Here is a 15281-nt window from a genome sequence, read left to right as displayed (position 1 = left end):
TGGAGTACAACGTTAAACTATAGTATAGTCTGTAGGTACACATGATCTGAGTGAAGGAGTCGAGTGCACTTGTGTTGTAGTACGAACACATTTGAGCCACCGTAGCTGATATTGGTCAGGTAGACATCTTACAAACTAAACCAGTACATAAGTCGATATGAAAAACAAAACTTACCGGCAATCGTATTCAGAAACATGAGATATTCGAAGTTGGATATCTCACGTCGTTGCCACTTCTGCGTCATGTTTGAGTTGCGCATGAGTTGACGCGGAGACATCATTGACGCGCGCCTGAGGACAAGAGATAAATTAAATTAGTTAGGTACATATTACAGATTTTCAGTATGAACTATAGACATTTAAATAAATAACTTTTTACTGTATGTTTGAGGACGTGTGTTGTGTTTTTATCAGATGGTATTGTACGTACATAACAAGTAATGTAAATATTTTGCAATTTTAAACATAAGTGAGAAAAATAGTTTACTTTGAAATTCATACACAACAGAGAGTGGCTCTTTACTTTTACTATTCTATACTATACCGTAGTATTGTAATTGTATAATATATATAAATGTTTCGCAAAATTAACACCTTAGCTAGTATTGAGTGTAGGGTCAATGGGTCGCGTGTTACAACAATACTTGTAAACTGATCATACCATCTAGTACAACGTATTAGCAAATTATATTTAAAGTAACCAAAGATAATTAAATTACAATAATAATTTACGGAACGCCATTGGCAATAGAATTACCATATTATTATATTACAAAATCAAGCAAACGAGTAACTGCTTCCCCGGATTTGGACTCGCGGTGCGACTCAGCACGAATTCACTTCGTATATCACTCGTGAAATGATAACAATTTTATAATGATTACAGTCCACGTCGCATATCGCAACCTGACATTTCACGCTCGTGTTCTGCGGTGAGTTTCGAGTTACTTCTCACGGAATACCTCTACTGTGCTCATATGTTAATATTGATTTGTCTATCCACTGTGCCGTATCGTCTACCGACTGTATCTCTTCGGCCCTTGAAATGTTCTCGACTCACCATACATCGTAATCGTAAGGAAGTGGGTTCAAATCCATAATCATGTCGAAACGAACTAGTCGAGAGCCTTGACTGCTAAATCGAGATAATATTATTGAATTGTACTTTTCCGGATTCAGAATTTCGTTTGGGAGTGGGTTTAATTTTTATAAATTTGTATATATTTACGAGATATGTATGTTAATATATAGTGAAGAAGAATAAAATTTAAGCGGAACTGAATTTACTTTTTGTCGTTTTGTATTTTTGTTGTTAATATTAGAACCAGCACTTTGATATCAAACAAATTCTATACAAATAATATTGAACAAAAACTTTTATTTATATATTGATTGTATATATTTTTGTTAAATTAAGAGTAGTACATATATGCTTTAAATACAAGATATTCAAGCAGGCCAATCATAGTTGAATCGTCCTTTTGCTAACTTAAATTGAAATTAAAGTCACCGCCGGTTCGAGATGTAGATTCTGCAATGAAGAACCGACGAGGTAGGTACTCAGTAGTTTTTAGAAAGTTAAGTTAACACTTCTTTGTTAACTAATCTTTAATATTTTGTTTTAATCCTCTTTTAGAATATTTTCAATTATCGAAATATATAATTTATAAATAAATATCGATTAAATGCTTATCGATACATAAAAAGGATATTGTGTTTCCGCGAGTCGAGCGAGTGGGTCACGGCCATCGGGTTGACGACCCGCGTCGCGCAGTCTGACTGACTAGTTCGTTACACTACTCGAATATTCGATACGTAGGTTATATGGTATTAGCTGTGCCCGCGACTTCGTGCGCGTTTGAATTTAACAAAAACGTTATTATTGTAACCTAAGTTACTCCTTATTACATCAGCTATCTGCCAGTGAAAGTCCCGTCAAAATCGGTCCAGCCGTTCTAGAGATTAGCCGGAACAAGCAGACAGACAAAAATTGTAAAAAATATATTTTGGTATATGTACCGTGTATACACGCATATGCATTTAGTAAAAAGCGGTTATTTTAATATTACAAAGAGACACTCCAATTTTATTATATGTATAGATTAAAATGTAAATATGTGAAATGTTTATTGTTAAATCGTAAATCTCTTAATGGCGGACAAAGGTTTTTCTCGCTTACAAAAATAATTAAGTTAAAGTCTGACATGTTGCCTGACTGTTCAACTTTTACATATTTGGTTATTAAGATAATATGAGGCTGCAGATCCCGAGGTCCTGGATTCAATTTCCGGGTCTAGCCAATAAAAGGTTTTTTCTGTAAAGTAAATCAGGGGCATCCCGGAAATTGAGAGTAAACAGCATACATAAAGTACGTAAGGTCGTCCTGCGCCTGAACTCTCTCGGTCATATAATTAAAATATTTACTTGTTATACAATAAATAACTTATTTACGAGTTCTCGACGAGTTCGTGAATCATTCTAAAGAACTATGATTTATATATATCATCTTATTTGTGCCACATATTATATTTATGTGTAAGCGACCCTGTAAGAATACATTCGAACCTGAAGTGATCGTGAGATATTAGATAATTAATTGAAGCATTTGTTATAATCATTAATTATTACAGTAACATATACGAGTCAAAACAGCGTATAAACAATGATTTTATTATTTTATTCGAAACATAACGCAGGTAATATGAATTTAACCCGCCGTGATCCTGACACAGTTACAATTTATTGACAGAAAATGAATCAATACCTAACGAAACCGAAATATAATCAAATAATAATATGACATTTAAACGGTTACAAACACCCGAATTAAGTCATTATTTTATAATTATACTTTAAGGTCAAGGTATTTTTTGGATTTTCGTATTGAAATTATAAAATGTCACAATTATTATTTCAATATTACAAATATCACGCAGAGGAAGTGGCCGTGAATTAATTTACAAATACCTGTATTTAAGTAAGAAATGTGTTTTTTTAATATTTTTTTTTAAAACAATGGTTTAATCATTTGAATCAGAAACTTACAATTAGGTATCTGTACTGTACTAATTATTTTAATTTTATATTTTTTTAAATAATAAAGTCCGCAACCCAACGACGAGTTTTTGCCATCTAAGTATAATGTATTTTATATCTTTTAGTTTTAATTACACTGTATGAGGTAATTAACATTAATATGTAAAATGTTCATATACTAGAGGTTTGCCTCGACTGCTGTTATATAATAATCAGTAATTAATTAGTTATATATTATATATACCAGCTTACACTCAGGCCTTCGCTCGCGTGTGTCGTAGGGGGGACTTTAGGTACCCTTATGCCGTGGTCTGTACTTCTGACAACGCGTTTTCATATTTGTGTATGTACCTATTTCGTGACGATCAATTGAGTAGTTACGAGGTAAGTGCGTAATAAACAAACTAATAAACATACTCACTTTTATTAATTCAAGAGCAAACAAAACAAACGTATGACAGATCAGGTTTAATAAAAAATTAATTTGATATAATTAAACAAACTTCAAGCGTAGGCTTAGTAAAAGTGTTCCAACTATGAATATGAAAAAATAAAGTACGTGACATTGGCGAAATAATCTGTGCCGTCTTCATAAAAGGCAAAATTAAAAAAGAATCGCTACTGGATAAGACTGCTAAGCCGTTATGTACTTTCATAGTTAAATTTATATATAACGCTATGCTCGCAGTACCTACCAGCTAACTATTACCAGATTGAAAAATGAACATTGTTATTAGTGAAGCACTTGTCGTATCATTTTTATGAGATCTCTTTTAATCTCAGTGTAAATTATATGCTTGAAGAGCTATTATTATTCTTGAAAAATGTTTTAAATTATTGTGATTTATATAAACACGAAGATAAAGTATGATTCTAGCATGACCTATACATTTTGTCAACGAGATCACTTCATGAACGTGAAACGATATATAAATTTATAAATATATATATTTACCTACTACATATATATATATATATATATATATATATATATATATATATATATATATATATATATTCATAAAAACAAACAAACATTACTCCCCAATTTTGATATTAGTATGATAATTACACCAAACTAGATAAAGCCGAATACGAATAAGGTTGATGTAAATTGCTGTCCGGAAATAACACCCGCCACATAGATAAATACTGTTTAAAAAAAAACCTCAACAAACTATACAATAATCTTTACTTCTGTCTATACATTAATATTATAACGAAACTGTAAGTTTGTACGTACATACGTTTGTAGTAATTGAATGAGCATATTTTTAACTAAAGTCTAAGTTTATAGCTGAAGTCATATATTGTCTGTATAGTTTTTTGGTTATATGTTACGTATCAAAAGAATCATTATATATATATATCACACAATAGATATACAAGACAATAGCTATCAATTTTAATATGATATATTGTCTAAATAACAAAAAAAAATTTTTGGAGAAGATTTATTATACTCCTATATTTAAAGATTTGAGTTTAATTTATATTATTATTTTATGTATAATACAATTATTTTCAAAATAATAACCAACTCAAGTTTTTTCAAATTTACTCCCAACTAAAAAAAAAAAAGAGTTCTGAAGTAAATAACAAGAAAACAACTACAGTATTGTTAATCTCCTCCTATTTTTGAAGGCGGTTAAAAACCTATCATGAAAGAGGATGGATGTATACATACATAATATGTATATTGTATACATATAAACGCATGTACAGTTCAATGAAATATTACAAAAGCGATAGTCGAGCGGTTTTCGCCGTGTCGTGCCGTAATTTAAAGCAATAATAATAATACGAACCGTGGTGACCATTCGGAAGTGTTAACTTCCTATTAAATCTCGACATTTATTACATGTACCTGATCGCTAAGGCTAGCCGCAGACTTTAGACTTTCGTGACATTGTATTAATTCTTAGCCAATTATGTCTTAATTATTTTTAATAAATGCAAGTCCAATTTAATGTTTCAATAAATGATTTACATTGAATATATTCTATTTATTACTAACAATAGATTACATTTTATAATTACAATATTTTATTAAAGAACAAAGTACTATAATATATTAACAATGGGTCAAAATATATGAAGCCCTTTAATAAACACGCATATGACCTTTTTAATCATCAACCTCAATAAGTCTACTTAAATGTCACCGCGTATAGTGGTGAGAGAAAGTGTTACATTATCATATATTAGTATCTTGTTTCTGTGTTCAGCTTTATTTAGTCGATTCGAGTTAAATACACATACTGTTTGCATTACATACGAGTATGTCCGTAAACATTGACATTGAAAACCGTACAGTGCAAAACAAACATATAAATACCTACATGCGGATAGTAATTATAACATATTAAATTGTTCAAAAAATGCATAAATTTTTTCTTTTACGCAAACGAATCACAATGATTTTGGATTTGTATGAATTATAATTTGTTATACCATTTCGATGTTAACGTAAGAAGCTTTCACCCACGTGCCAAAGTATAAAGTTTGCAAGAACCCATAGAAAATGAAAAGATTGTTATAAATGACACTGAAGTCATCCTGACTGATTTCAGCAATCTCAAGCAAAACTAGCTGATTTGGACATTTTATAGCGCACTATATGTGCGCAAGACAAACACCCTATTTTCTCACTCTCATTATCCGACGGGGCGGCGAATCCGACATAACTATGCAGGCCCAACGTGCTTCCGAAGCAAGGGTGTCTAAATACCGACTAAATCTTGACTTCGGGTATACTAAATTACATTTTATTGGCCAACGGTTTTGAGATGACAATTACATAAACAAGCTTATTTTAAAAGAGAAAATACACAAAAGATTCGTCTGCGTCATTTGATAATCAAACATTTTGCAACACAAATCTCCTTAATTTCAATCTTAATTATTATTATTTGCACGTCTTAATGACGATGTTCTAGTATTACAATTTTACACGTTAACTGATACCGATTTATATAGAATTTTAAAGATGTTTGAAATTTATACAGACAAGTAACTGATATCCATACAATGGCAGTTTGTTGTTTACTTACAACTTGCATACTAAGTATTGTCATCATAGATTTATAGCGTGCGGTTGTTAAATGATAATATCAATCGGCGTAAGCGGAAATTTGACGCGATATCATGTTACATCGGTATAAACTTTACAAACAATCGTATTATTTTTTCAAATTTTACTCAGGACGCGGCACGTGCCAACACATTTGCGAAATTACAGTTATTCGGTTTTATTGTTAAAAAAACATTCCAATCCAATGCGTAAAATATCAAATGTATCAAAATGAATGTCACTTTAAATTCCTTTATCATTTATCGAATTGAGTTGAAACTTTGTACAGTTGGCTCTATCATGAAGTTTGTTGCCGTTGACAAAATATAGGTATTGTCAAGTATAATTTATTATTTTATTTATAAAGATATGCGAACTGGCAAATGGGCCACCTGATGACAAGTGCATCATACCCCGGTGTTTCAAATACCCTTAAAACAAAATATAAAGTAGCTCTTTTAAGCTGTAAAATGAATAATAAGCAACATTATCGTCAAGTACAATTAAAACCATTGATATTATATTGCATATCAAAACTTTAATTTGGATAATCACCATGTATAATAGTATAATATCGTACTATTATACGACTTTGTTATTTTAATATTAATTAGGTCACCCAATTTCAACACGTAATCCGTAACCGTAATTTTGACAAAGAACGATGATAATAATTAACCAGTATATTATCGTTACGATAAGCACTTGCGTGCTCACATGTACTAAACGGTGTCAATTTACATCTTAGGCGTGATGTCAAGACCTAGAACTCGACTGAGATACATACAAGTAACTAACGAGATTGCTTCCATCACGATTATAGTTTGGGAAGAAAACAATTGTAGACAAACAAGTGTATCTATGACTGTAATAATGTTGCCAAGCGATATGGCAATGAGAAATGAAATATAAATTGCATACTAAATACTTTACTATGCGGTAAAATACTTTCATTTGTATTAAACTTAAACAAAATGGCATCATATTTATTTATTTCGATCTAAGATAAGTTTTAAAGTAATAAATATTTTTTTTAATAGATAGTTTTGTCGAAAAAGCAATTTGTTATGACAGGTGACCTTGTGCCAGTAATTACACTGGTTCACTCACTATTGTGGTACTCAGGAAGTTCTCCCATCAAGTAATGTAGTTTTATTCAGAATAAATTAAGGATAGCTTCGACTCTGATAACGATAGAACGATATCCGTCGTAAACATTTATTTTATCGCTTTAAAGTAATACGAGAGGTTCAAGAACGGTCATAGTTATATTTAAAGGGGTCAAGTACTTTATGTACTTTATATTATTGGTAGAAAACGTGTCTTTTGACCAGCCGTGACCTGATCGGTTTAAGTCACACCACTGCACATAAGTGCTTAATTTATAAAAAATAAGGAAAACACGACAAGTTAATCTGCATGCGTCGGATGAAATTCTGTAACATGTGTATCCACTAATACGCATTGTGGTGCAATAATCTCCAAAGGGAAGTCTTAAGAGTACTGTTGATTTTTAGTTTTCGTTGACGATAAGTCTACTGGGGGCCATCTGATGACAAGTAACCATCAGCGACACAATATGATTCCAACTGTGAGGCGTACATACAAACGTCATTGTGACTTTCATCCCAGTTAATTCGCAAGTTCATTAACCCTTCATACCGGAACACCACAACACATATTACTTGGCAGAATATCATGTGCGTGGGTCGTATTTAACAAATGGTTGGCATCTGGCACAAATGCCGTAAATTAACTTTCTTGTAACATCTTTAAATTGCTTCATAGAAGACGTCATTATATTTGTAAAGTTCAACAAGAGTATTAAGATCAAAAAACAGTGTACAAGTAGCCTTATTAGTATATTTTCTTGTAAACGCTTGAGAATGTCTCGACGTCTGTAGCAGTCTTTATTTAGAGTAAATGTAAAAGATTAACATAATAGAACTCCAGGTATACGATTTAAGAATAGAATTTTCGCGGCAAAGCCTGAGTTCCGGTAGATACGTAGGCTGGGGATATGGAGCGCGGAAGAGCGACTGGTTTATAATATTTCGTGGCGCCCTGAATTAATTATTTCCTCGAGGCGACTTTTAATAAATCATCGTCTGAGAATTGTTATATCAAAATTATTGAACGAATATTTGTCGGTATTTATTTGCAATAATAAATTTTAAAAAGGAAGTTTATGATCTTTCAATCCATAAATGTGTTCTTTGGACAACGAATAATAGTAGCACAGATTACAAATGACCAAAGGTTGTTTAGAACAATATTCGTTTATATCTGCTGAATTGTATTGTTATTTTTATATAAGGCGATATAGCATTAAGTTACTCCGAATTTAAAAATGATTATGACCTTCCGACTTGTTATATTTGTCCTCTGCCCAAATGTTGCCTGAAAGAGATCGTTGCTTTAGCGGTATAGTCACCTGATGCACTGCTGCGGCTTATTTATATTTCAGTATTAGGTTTGAACTAAAAATAAATAAAATTTGAAAACTTATTATAATTGAAAGCAAGCTAAAGTTAAATGGATTCAATGGATATTTGGATGGAATCTTACTCGTAGAATAGCATCATATATGTACTTTTCGATTTTCGTTTTCGTTTTAAGGAAAATTCAGATGCGTGAGTAAATACCTACTGAATTTTGCGTAATACCTACTATTGGAAGAGGTGACTACGTAAACCACATCATGAATTTTAAATAAGCAATCGTAAAAAAACCCATTCCTTGTTGAAATATTCAAAAGTGGTAATTCATTGTTTATTTTTATTTTAGACAACACTTGCTAAAATAATTATATATATAAAGAATATTTTTTTTATTTTCTTTACTAAATACTAGATACGTCATAGATATCTAGACGACAAGCAAACGAAATGAGCAATTAATATATATTTTTTTAAATAGCTTGATATATCAATATAAAATCCTTTACTTTCAGGTCATTGAATATTTTCATCAGAATTACTCACACGCATCATTTCAGATTGGTCAAAGGAATGTTCAAAGCCATTTATCAAAGAAATGACATGAAAATTTGATATACGATATTTAAACCGGAAAGATAAACTCACACATTAAAGTCATAAAAATATATTTCACCGAAATTATAGAAATTAATCCCTACCAATAATATTTATGCGAAAGTAACTTTGTCTGTTGCCTGTTCGAGCTCAAATCGCTGAACCGATTTAGATGAAATTTCGTACGGAGATAGGTCTAGTCGCAGCGAAGAACGTAGGTTAGGTTTTGATCTTGGAAATCATAACTAAAGGGTGGAAGTTTGTATATGTATTGTATATATTTCAGAATCAATCATTTCTTAAATAATAGTAGTTTTATATTCCTCCTTATAATTTAATGTTTTTTTAACTTAAATAATTTCTGTGAATTAACCAAACAGGTCTGGTATTATCAAATTTAAATTTCGAGTAAACATTCGGGTACACACTTACTCAATAAATAGCAATAATAAATAAAACGTATTATATATTTTATATAACGATACATACCTATTATTTACATTTAATAAACGTATTTACTAAAATAATTTAATATTGGTGACTAATTTTATTTGCTGTTCCGATACATAACAAAATTAATTTGTACATTGCATGTGAAATCGTGTTAGGCACGGTTGTAGTAATGAGATTACTAAGAAAATAAATATTGTACGTTTCGTAAGCTATGTCAAACATTAATGACTAATCGTAAATTATTTATAACACTCAGTATTCGTGAACACGTTTATTTGTGATATTGGTAGGCGGACGAGCAAATGGGCCGTCTGATGGTAAATGGTCACCACCGCCCATAGACAATGGTGCTGTTAGGAATATAAACCGTTCCTTATATTGCCAATGCGCCACTAACCTTGGGAATTAAGATGTTACGGCTCACTCACCCTCCAAACCGGAACACGATAATAGTAAGTACTGCTGTTTTGCGGTAGAACATCGGATGAGTGGGTGGTACCTCCACAGTTCATGTTCTTGTGTGGTAAATATAAAACGATTTTTAAACGATTAGAATCTCGCTTTAATCGATATGACGTACGTAAGACGTATCGAGAAAGATAATATGACAATAGTTCATATAGTGAAGTATACAAAGAAAGAAACAGCCTGTAAATTTCCCACTGCTGGAATAAGGATTCCTCTCCCTTTGATGAGAAGGTCTGGAGCTTATTCCACCACGCTGATTCATTAAGCGTTGGTGGATAGTCATATGGCAGATTTTGCATGAAATTAGACACATGTTTTTCTTCATCCAGCACGAGATGAGTTATAAAAACAAATTAATAACATGAAAATTCAGTGGCCCTTGCCTAGATTTCAACCCGCAATCATCGGTGTACGCGTTCTAAGCACTGGGTCATCTGGGTATAGAGAAGTATAATGCCTTCGAATATAATTAAACTCTTAATGGAAATATGTTTGCTAATGGAAAAATTGCACGAATCGTTTTAAAATCTACTTCGTAACTTCGTAATGTTAGCATAGAATGAAATATGTTCAATAAATAAAAAAAAACCTTATTAAAGTAGTCGCTTACGTGCACTTTTATGGTTTGTCATTTAACAAGAATTTATTAAATAAATGTACAGCAGTTTCGAAATGTATATTATTTATATAAGAACTATCAAGAAACTCGATATTTTTACGCTTTTCTCTAATATAATCTTAAATAAATTTCTATGCCTATTTTTTATGATTTGTCTCATTTACGAGGAGGTTTAATAATAATGGGCTTGATCAATGTGAAGTAACACAAGTTATATTATAGTACGCATTCATGCGATAACGATACATGTATCGGTCCGGCATGGTGATTACACGGGGATCGGATCTTCTTATGTAACTGATGGCGTTTCGTTACAACGATCGGTTTACGTTTCGTTTGAATTATATTACTAATGGTTATTTACTTTGAAGGTAATAGAATAATTGTAACAAGAATAGACTTGCTATAATTATGACGTACGTACGTAATGAGTAAATTATTATAGAGAGGGCGAAGAGTAAGCGACGAGGATTATAATTGTTTGTGGATATAGAAAGAGTGTTTTTTTTAGTATATCCAATTTGCAAGGTTAATGAGAACTTTACGATCGGACGTAAACTAAATTGATACTTGTCTAGTTTACATAGTTAAATGTAAGGTTACGGCCCCACTGCGAAATAGAACCGAGCGATTGTTATTTCCGTTCCGTTTATCGATCAGCATGTAGTTCGGCTTTTCCCAAAAAGCTTGACTTCAAAAATATTTTATTGTTCTTATAATATATATATTTTATTGTCTTAACAATATATTTTTAATGGTGTCACTACACCTTCTTTTGGAATTTATTCCTAAAATGCAACAGCGCCGGTCCGTTATATTACGCGAATTTTACTTTTTTCTTACTAATATTATGACTACTTAAAAAAATAAACAAAATATTTTTTAAAATCGATTCCCAGTCGGTGACAATCGCGTAACATACACAATAAAAGCCTTCGAGTTTGAAACCTTCTCCCTTTTGAATACAGATTTTATATACACGGGATTACAAAACTCAAATAAATACAGAGAGCATTTTTATTACTAAATTTCAACGAGCGAAGGATTCACTTTACCGACTTAATATATTTTATTGATCGTTAGTTATTCTCGAAATGACACAGGGGGGTCGTATTGTCATCTTTCTACAGAGATTCGACAACTTGTTTTATTAAATGCTTCAATTTGGTGCGAAGTAAAATAAATAAAGTAAATGGCAAATTATTTATATGAAGGTACATGACAATTTAAGTACGAGGAAATAATCGGTACTGTCATGTACTAAGAGCAATGTATGAATTTAAAAGGGTCAAGACTCAAGATCTTATTACAGATTATATTTTATATTTAATAAACATTTTTAAAAGCATATCCGAAAAGGCCCAGTGGGTCTGAAACGGAATATCGGGCATGCCCTAATTTGAACCTGCTTCCTTGGGTCGAAGAGGGAAAGCAAAAAAAATCTGCAGGTGTCGCGGATGGTAATCTTCTTTTTAACAAGAAATTTCCTTTCTTCTCCTTTTTATATGATATGTAGGAAAATAGGTAAACAGGCCACCTGGCAAGTGGTGATTGAAGCTATTGAAAGTGGCGTTATAAAAAAAATTAACCATTCCTTACATCGTAAGAAAATGTCTTTTAATGTATTTGAAAAGTTATTACAGAAAACGTATATGTCACTTAGGCTGATAACAGTTAATTATTCTAAAAAAATAATCTACTGTTTGTAGATTACCTACGCAAGTTTAATGAAAAAATAAAAAAAACAAACAAATAAATTTATAAAGACAAAACGAACCTTGAATCTATTCTCAGCTAATGTATAAAATAAAATAAACGATCGTATTTATGATAAACTATCAACATTCTAACCTACATGGCTGATGCGGAACTGTTTCCGATTTCCGCGTCACCGTATTGTGCGGACGACTGTACCGCGAATTATCATCTAATCGCCGTCGTTTACTCAGAAAACTCTTATGACGACGTACAGACGTAATAACATGTATTGGATTTTTTGTTATACATTTATTTTTATTGAGCTTATGATTATATTTTAATTCTTAAGTATTAGTATAATTAAGTTACATATTTTATATAAAATCAAAAGGTAATAGTTAATCATGATCAACAAAGCTTACCCTTAAGCTACACCACATAGTAAAGATATAAGTTACTTAATTATTTTCTATATAATAGATAATATAATTGCAACAAAGTCCTTTCAGGCTTACAGTACATCGCACTGAGATAAACCTTCAAGTAAAGAAAAAGCGTTACGTTCTCTCGATGGCGACCTGTCCCCATCTTGCTCATGCTTTATATCCAGCTTTATATAACATTATTATTTAATTTATTTCTTTTTTGTTTTATATCATACAGTCATAGGTAGGCGGACTGGCACCTGGGCAACCAGATGGTAAGTCACCATAAGTATTGTAACCACTGCCCATAGACGTTGGTACAATGGGATATATTTATTTATTTGTATTTATTTGTAGTGTCGAGTTTTAAAATAACGCCGTAACGAATTTAAGTCCGTGTAACAATGGTATTTATTTTTTAATATATTCTAAAGAGAACAATTCATTTGTAGAAAACTTATAATTATCCGTGCAGCAAAGCCACTAGAAAGCCTACCTCGCGGACAAACGATCAAATCGACCACTAAAAAGGCTATTCTTTTTAAATGTTTACTCATGATAAATACGATAATTAATAATTATTCCAAAAAAATATTTTACATAAAATAAATTTTCCATAAAATTTTAATCATTTTGAATTTTTTTTTCATAATTTTAATTTTTTTAATAGTTTTCCTTAATTTTTTTTTAAATAATGTTATGTTAGATCAATTTAGTCTTTTATTTAGCGTAGTGCGGTGTTATACTCCTGCTGATGTCATAACGACAGTAATTAGTGCAGTAAATGCATGTCATGTCAATTATTCTGTTGCATGTCGTGATCATAATGAGAGTAATATCGATATATATAAATCATACATTTCGTCTGGGTTTTGTAAAAGACATTATTATAAGGCAAGGTGAGGGTTTGGTTTGGTATACACAAAATTAATAATCTCAAGTAGATGAGGAATGAAATTATTGGACATCAGAAAAACTAGAAACCGTATTTTACTCTCAAATCTGGATTAGAACACTGGGAATAATAAAAAAAAAACAATCTCTTTCTCTTATCTGCTAAATATCATGACAGGTACCACTAATACCTCGGTGTTTCAATTAAACATGATTTAATGGCAATGTACATATACATACACAAATGTTATGACAGATAAGTAAATGACAGCCAGTATTGAAATGATAACAATTGCTTGTGTCCGATGATATTTATAAGTACAGGTAAGGTAATAAGGTATTTTTTGTTCAACTCCTGTATAATTTATAATAATGTCACCTATTACACGTACGTAACAAAACAAAGCACTTATCAACGCTTATCAGATCAAGACGATGCGAGTCAGCTATCTCGAAGTCTATAAATATCATACATGCACTCAATATGATGAGATGCTGATGACGAACCCCCATTAAAGTACATGCTATGAAAAGCTTCTTTCACGCGGGAAAAGGCATCTGTCCCACTTCAAGTGGGGGGGAGACGGGGTATCCGTTATTCCAGGTCGAGTGGAAACTAGTGGTGATAGTCGGACGTCAGGGGATCGTATCAGTGCTACGTGTGTGCTGTAGCTGTGTGTCTATAAACTTATATATAGCCTATTCCAATGGAAGTAGGAGAAAAGATAGACCAAACCTGCGATTTTCTAATAACTTAGATATATAGTATTAACTATTATATGACTTAATAGAGTTTATGATTAATATATCTTTATTTATAATACAGCGCTATTGCACTTAACCACAAAACTCCGATAACATTTTCGTCGATGTTCAAAACGGCATTTTTTCGCAAATCCATAGTGAATACCATAGATTATTAATCAACTCTCGACCAATGGTATCGTGTCAATTTTCTGTCAAATGTTGTTTATTTGTTTTTTTTCCTGTTAGGATTGGAATAGAGCTAAATATATTTTATTTTAAAAGCTATAGCTTTTAAAATAAAATATATTTTTATTAGGTTCTTAGTCTTCTTTCTCAATTAAAAATAACACAAACAAGCACTGAGGTACGTTATAATAAATAAAATTTCACGTAATAATAATAAATAGCACAAAATCGCTTTCAATCGCACGCGTCCAGTGGACTATTTCACATATGCCATTGTATTGAGAACTCTTTATTTAATCTGTGGCTTACATTTACATACAAATAAAATGTCAATTGGTCTTTGTTACTGTAGTACGCTTTCTTTCTTCGAAACAAACGGGACAAGTGAATATTTTAGATTCTATGTAGTTATTCGTAATATATGAGATTACACATTACATTACATTATTAATATAAAAGGGAGTCATTATTTTTAAATAAGATGCAGGTACTTATATTATATTTTTATATATTTTAGATAAATAATATTGAAAAAAACGTAAATTAAAATTTTTTATTCTTCAAATATTTGATTCTTAAAAATTGTCCTAATTTATTTAAAACAACTTTACATAGCTACAATTCAAAAACATAATTATAATACACTT

At 31.3% G+C, this 15281-nt stretch overlaps 2 protein-coding genes across 2 annotated transcripts in view; one reads left to right on the top strand and one right to left on the bottom strand.

The window, feature by feature from the left end:
• The window catches only part of LOC125072250 (neurobeachin), a 420639-nt gene that overhangs the window by 19249 nt on the left and 386109 nt on the right, over positions 1–15281 (bottom strand). The window contains exon 42 of the mRNA XM_047682786.1: positions 176–291. Within this exon, the coding sequence (XP_047538742.1) occupies positions 176–291 (116 nt within the window). The remainder of the gene's footprint in view (positions 1–175; positions 292–15281) is intronic.
• LOC125072248 (facilitated trehalose transporter Tret1-2 homolog) overlaps positions 1–15281 on the top strand; it is a 44194-nt gene that overhangs the window by 6148 nt on the left and 22765 nt on the right. The window lies entirely within an intron of this gene.

This window comes from Vanessa atalanta, chromosome 21, assembly GCF_905147765.1.
Source record: "Vanessa atalanta chromosome 21, ilVanAtal1.2, whole genome shotgun sequence".
Lineage (NCBI taxonomy): Eukaryota > Metazoa > Arthropoda > Insecta > Lepidoptera > Nymphalidae > Vanessa > Vanessa atalanta.
The sequence above is the reverse complement of the archived record's forward strand: the minus strand, read 5'-3'. Positions and strand labels throughout refer to the sequence as shown.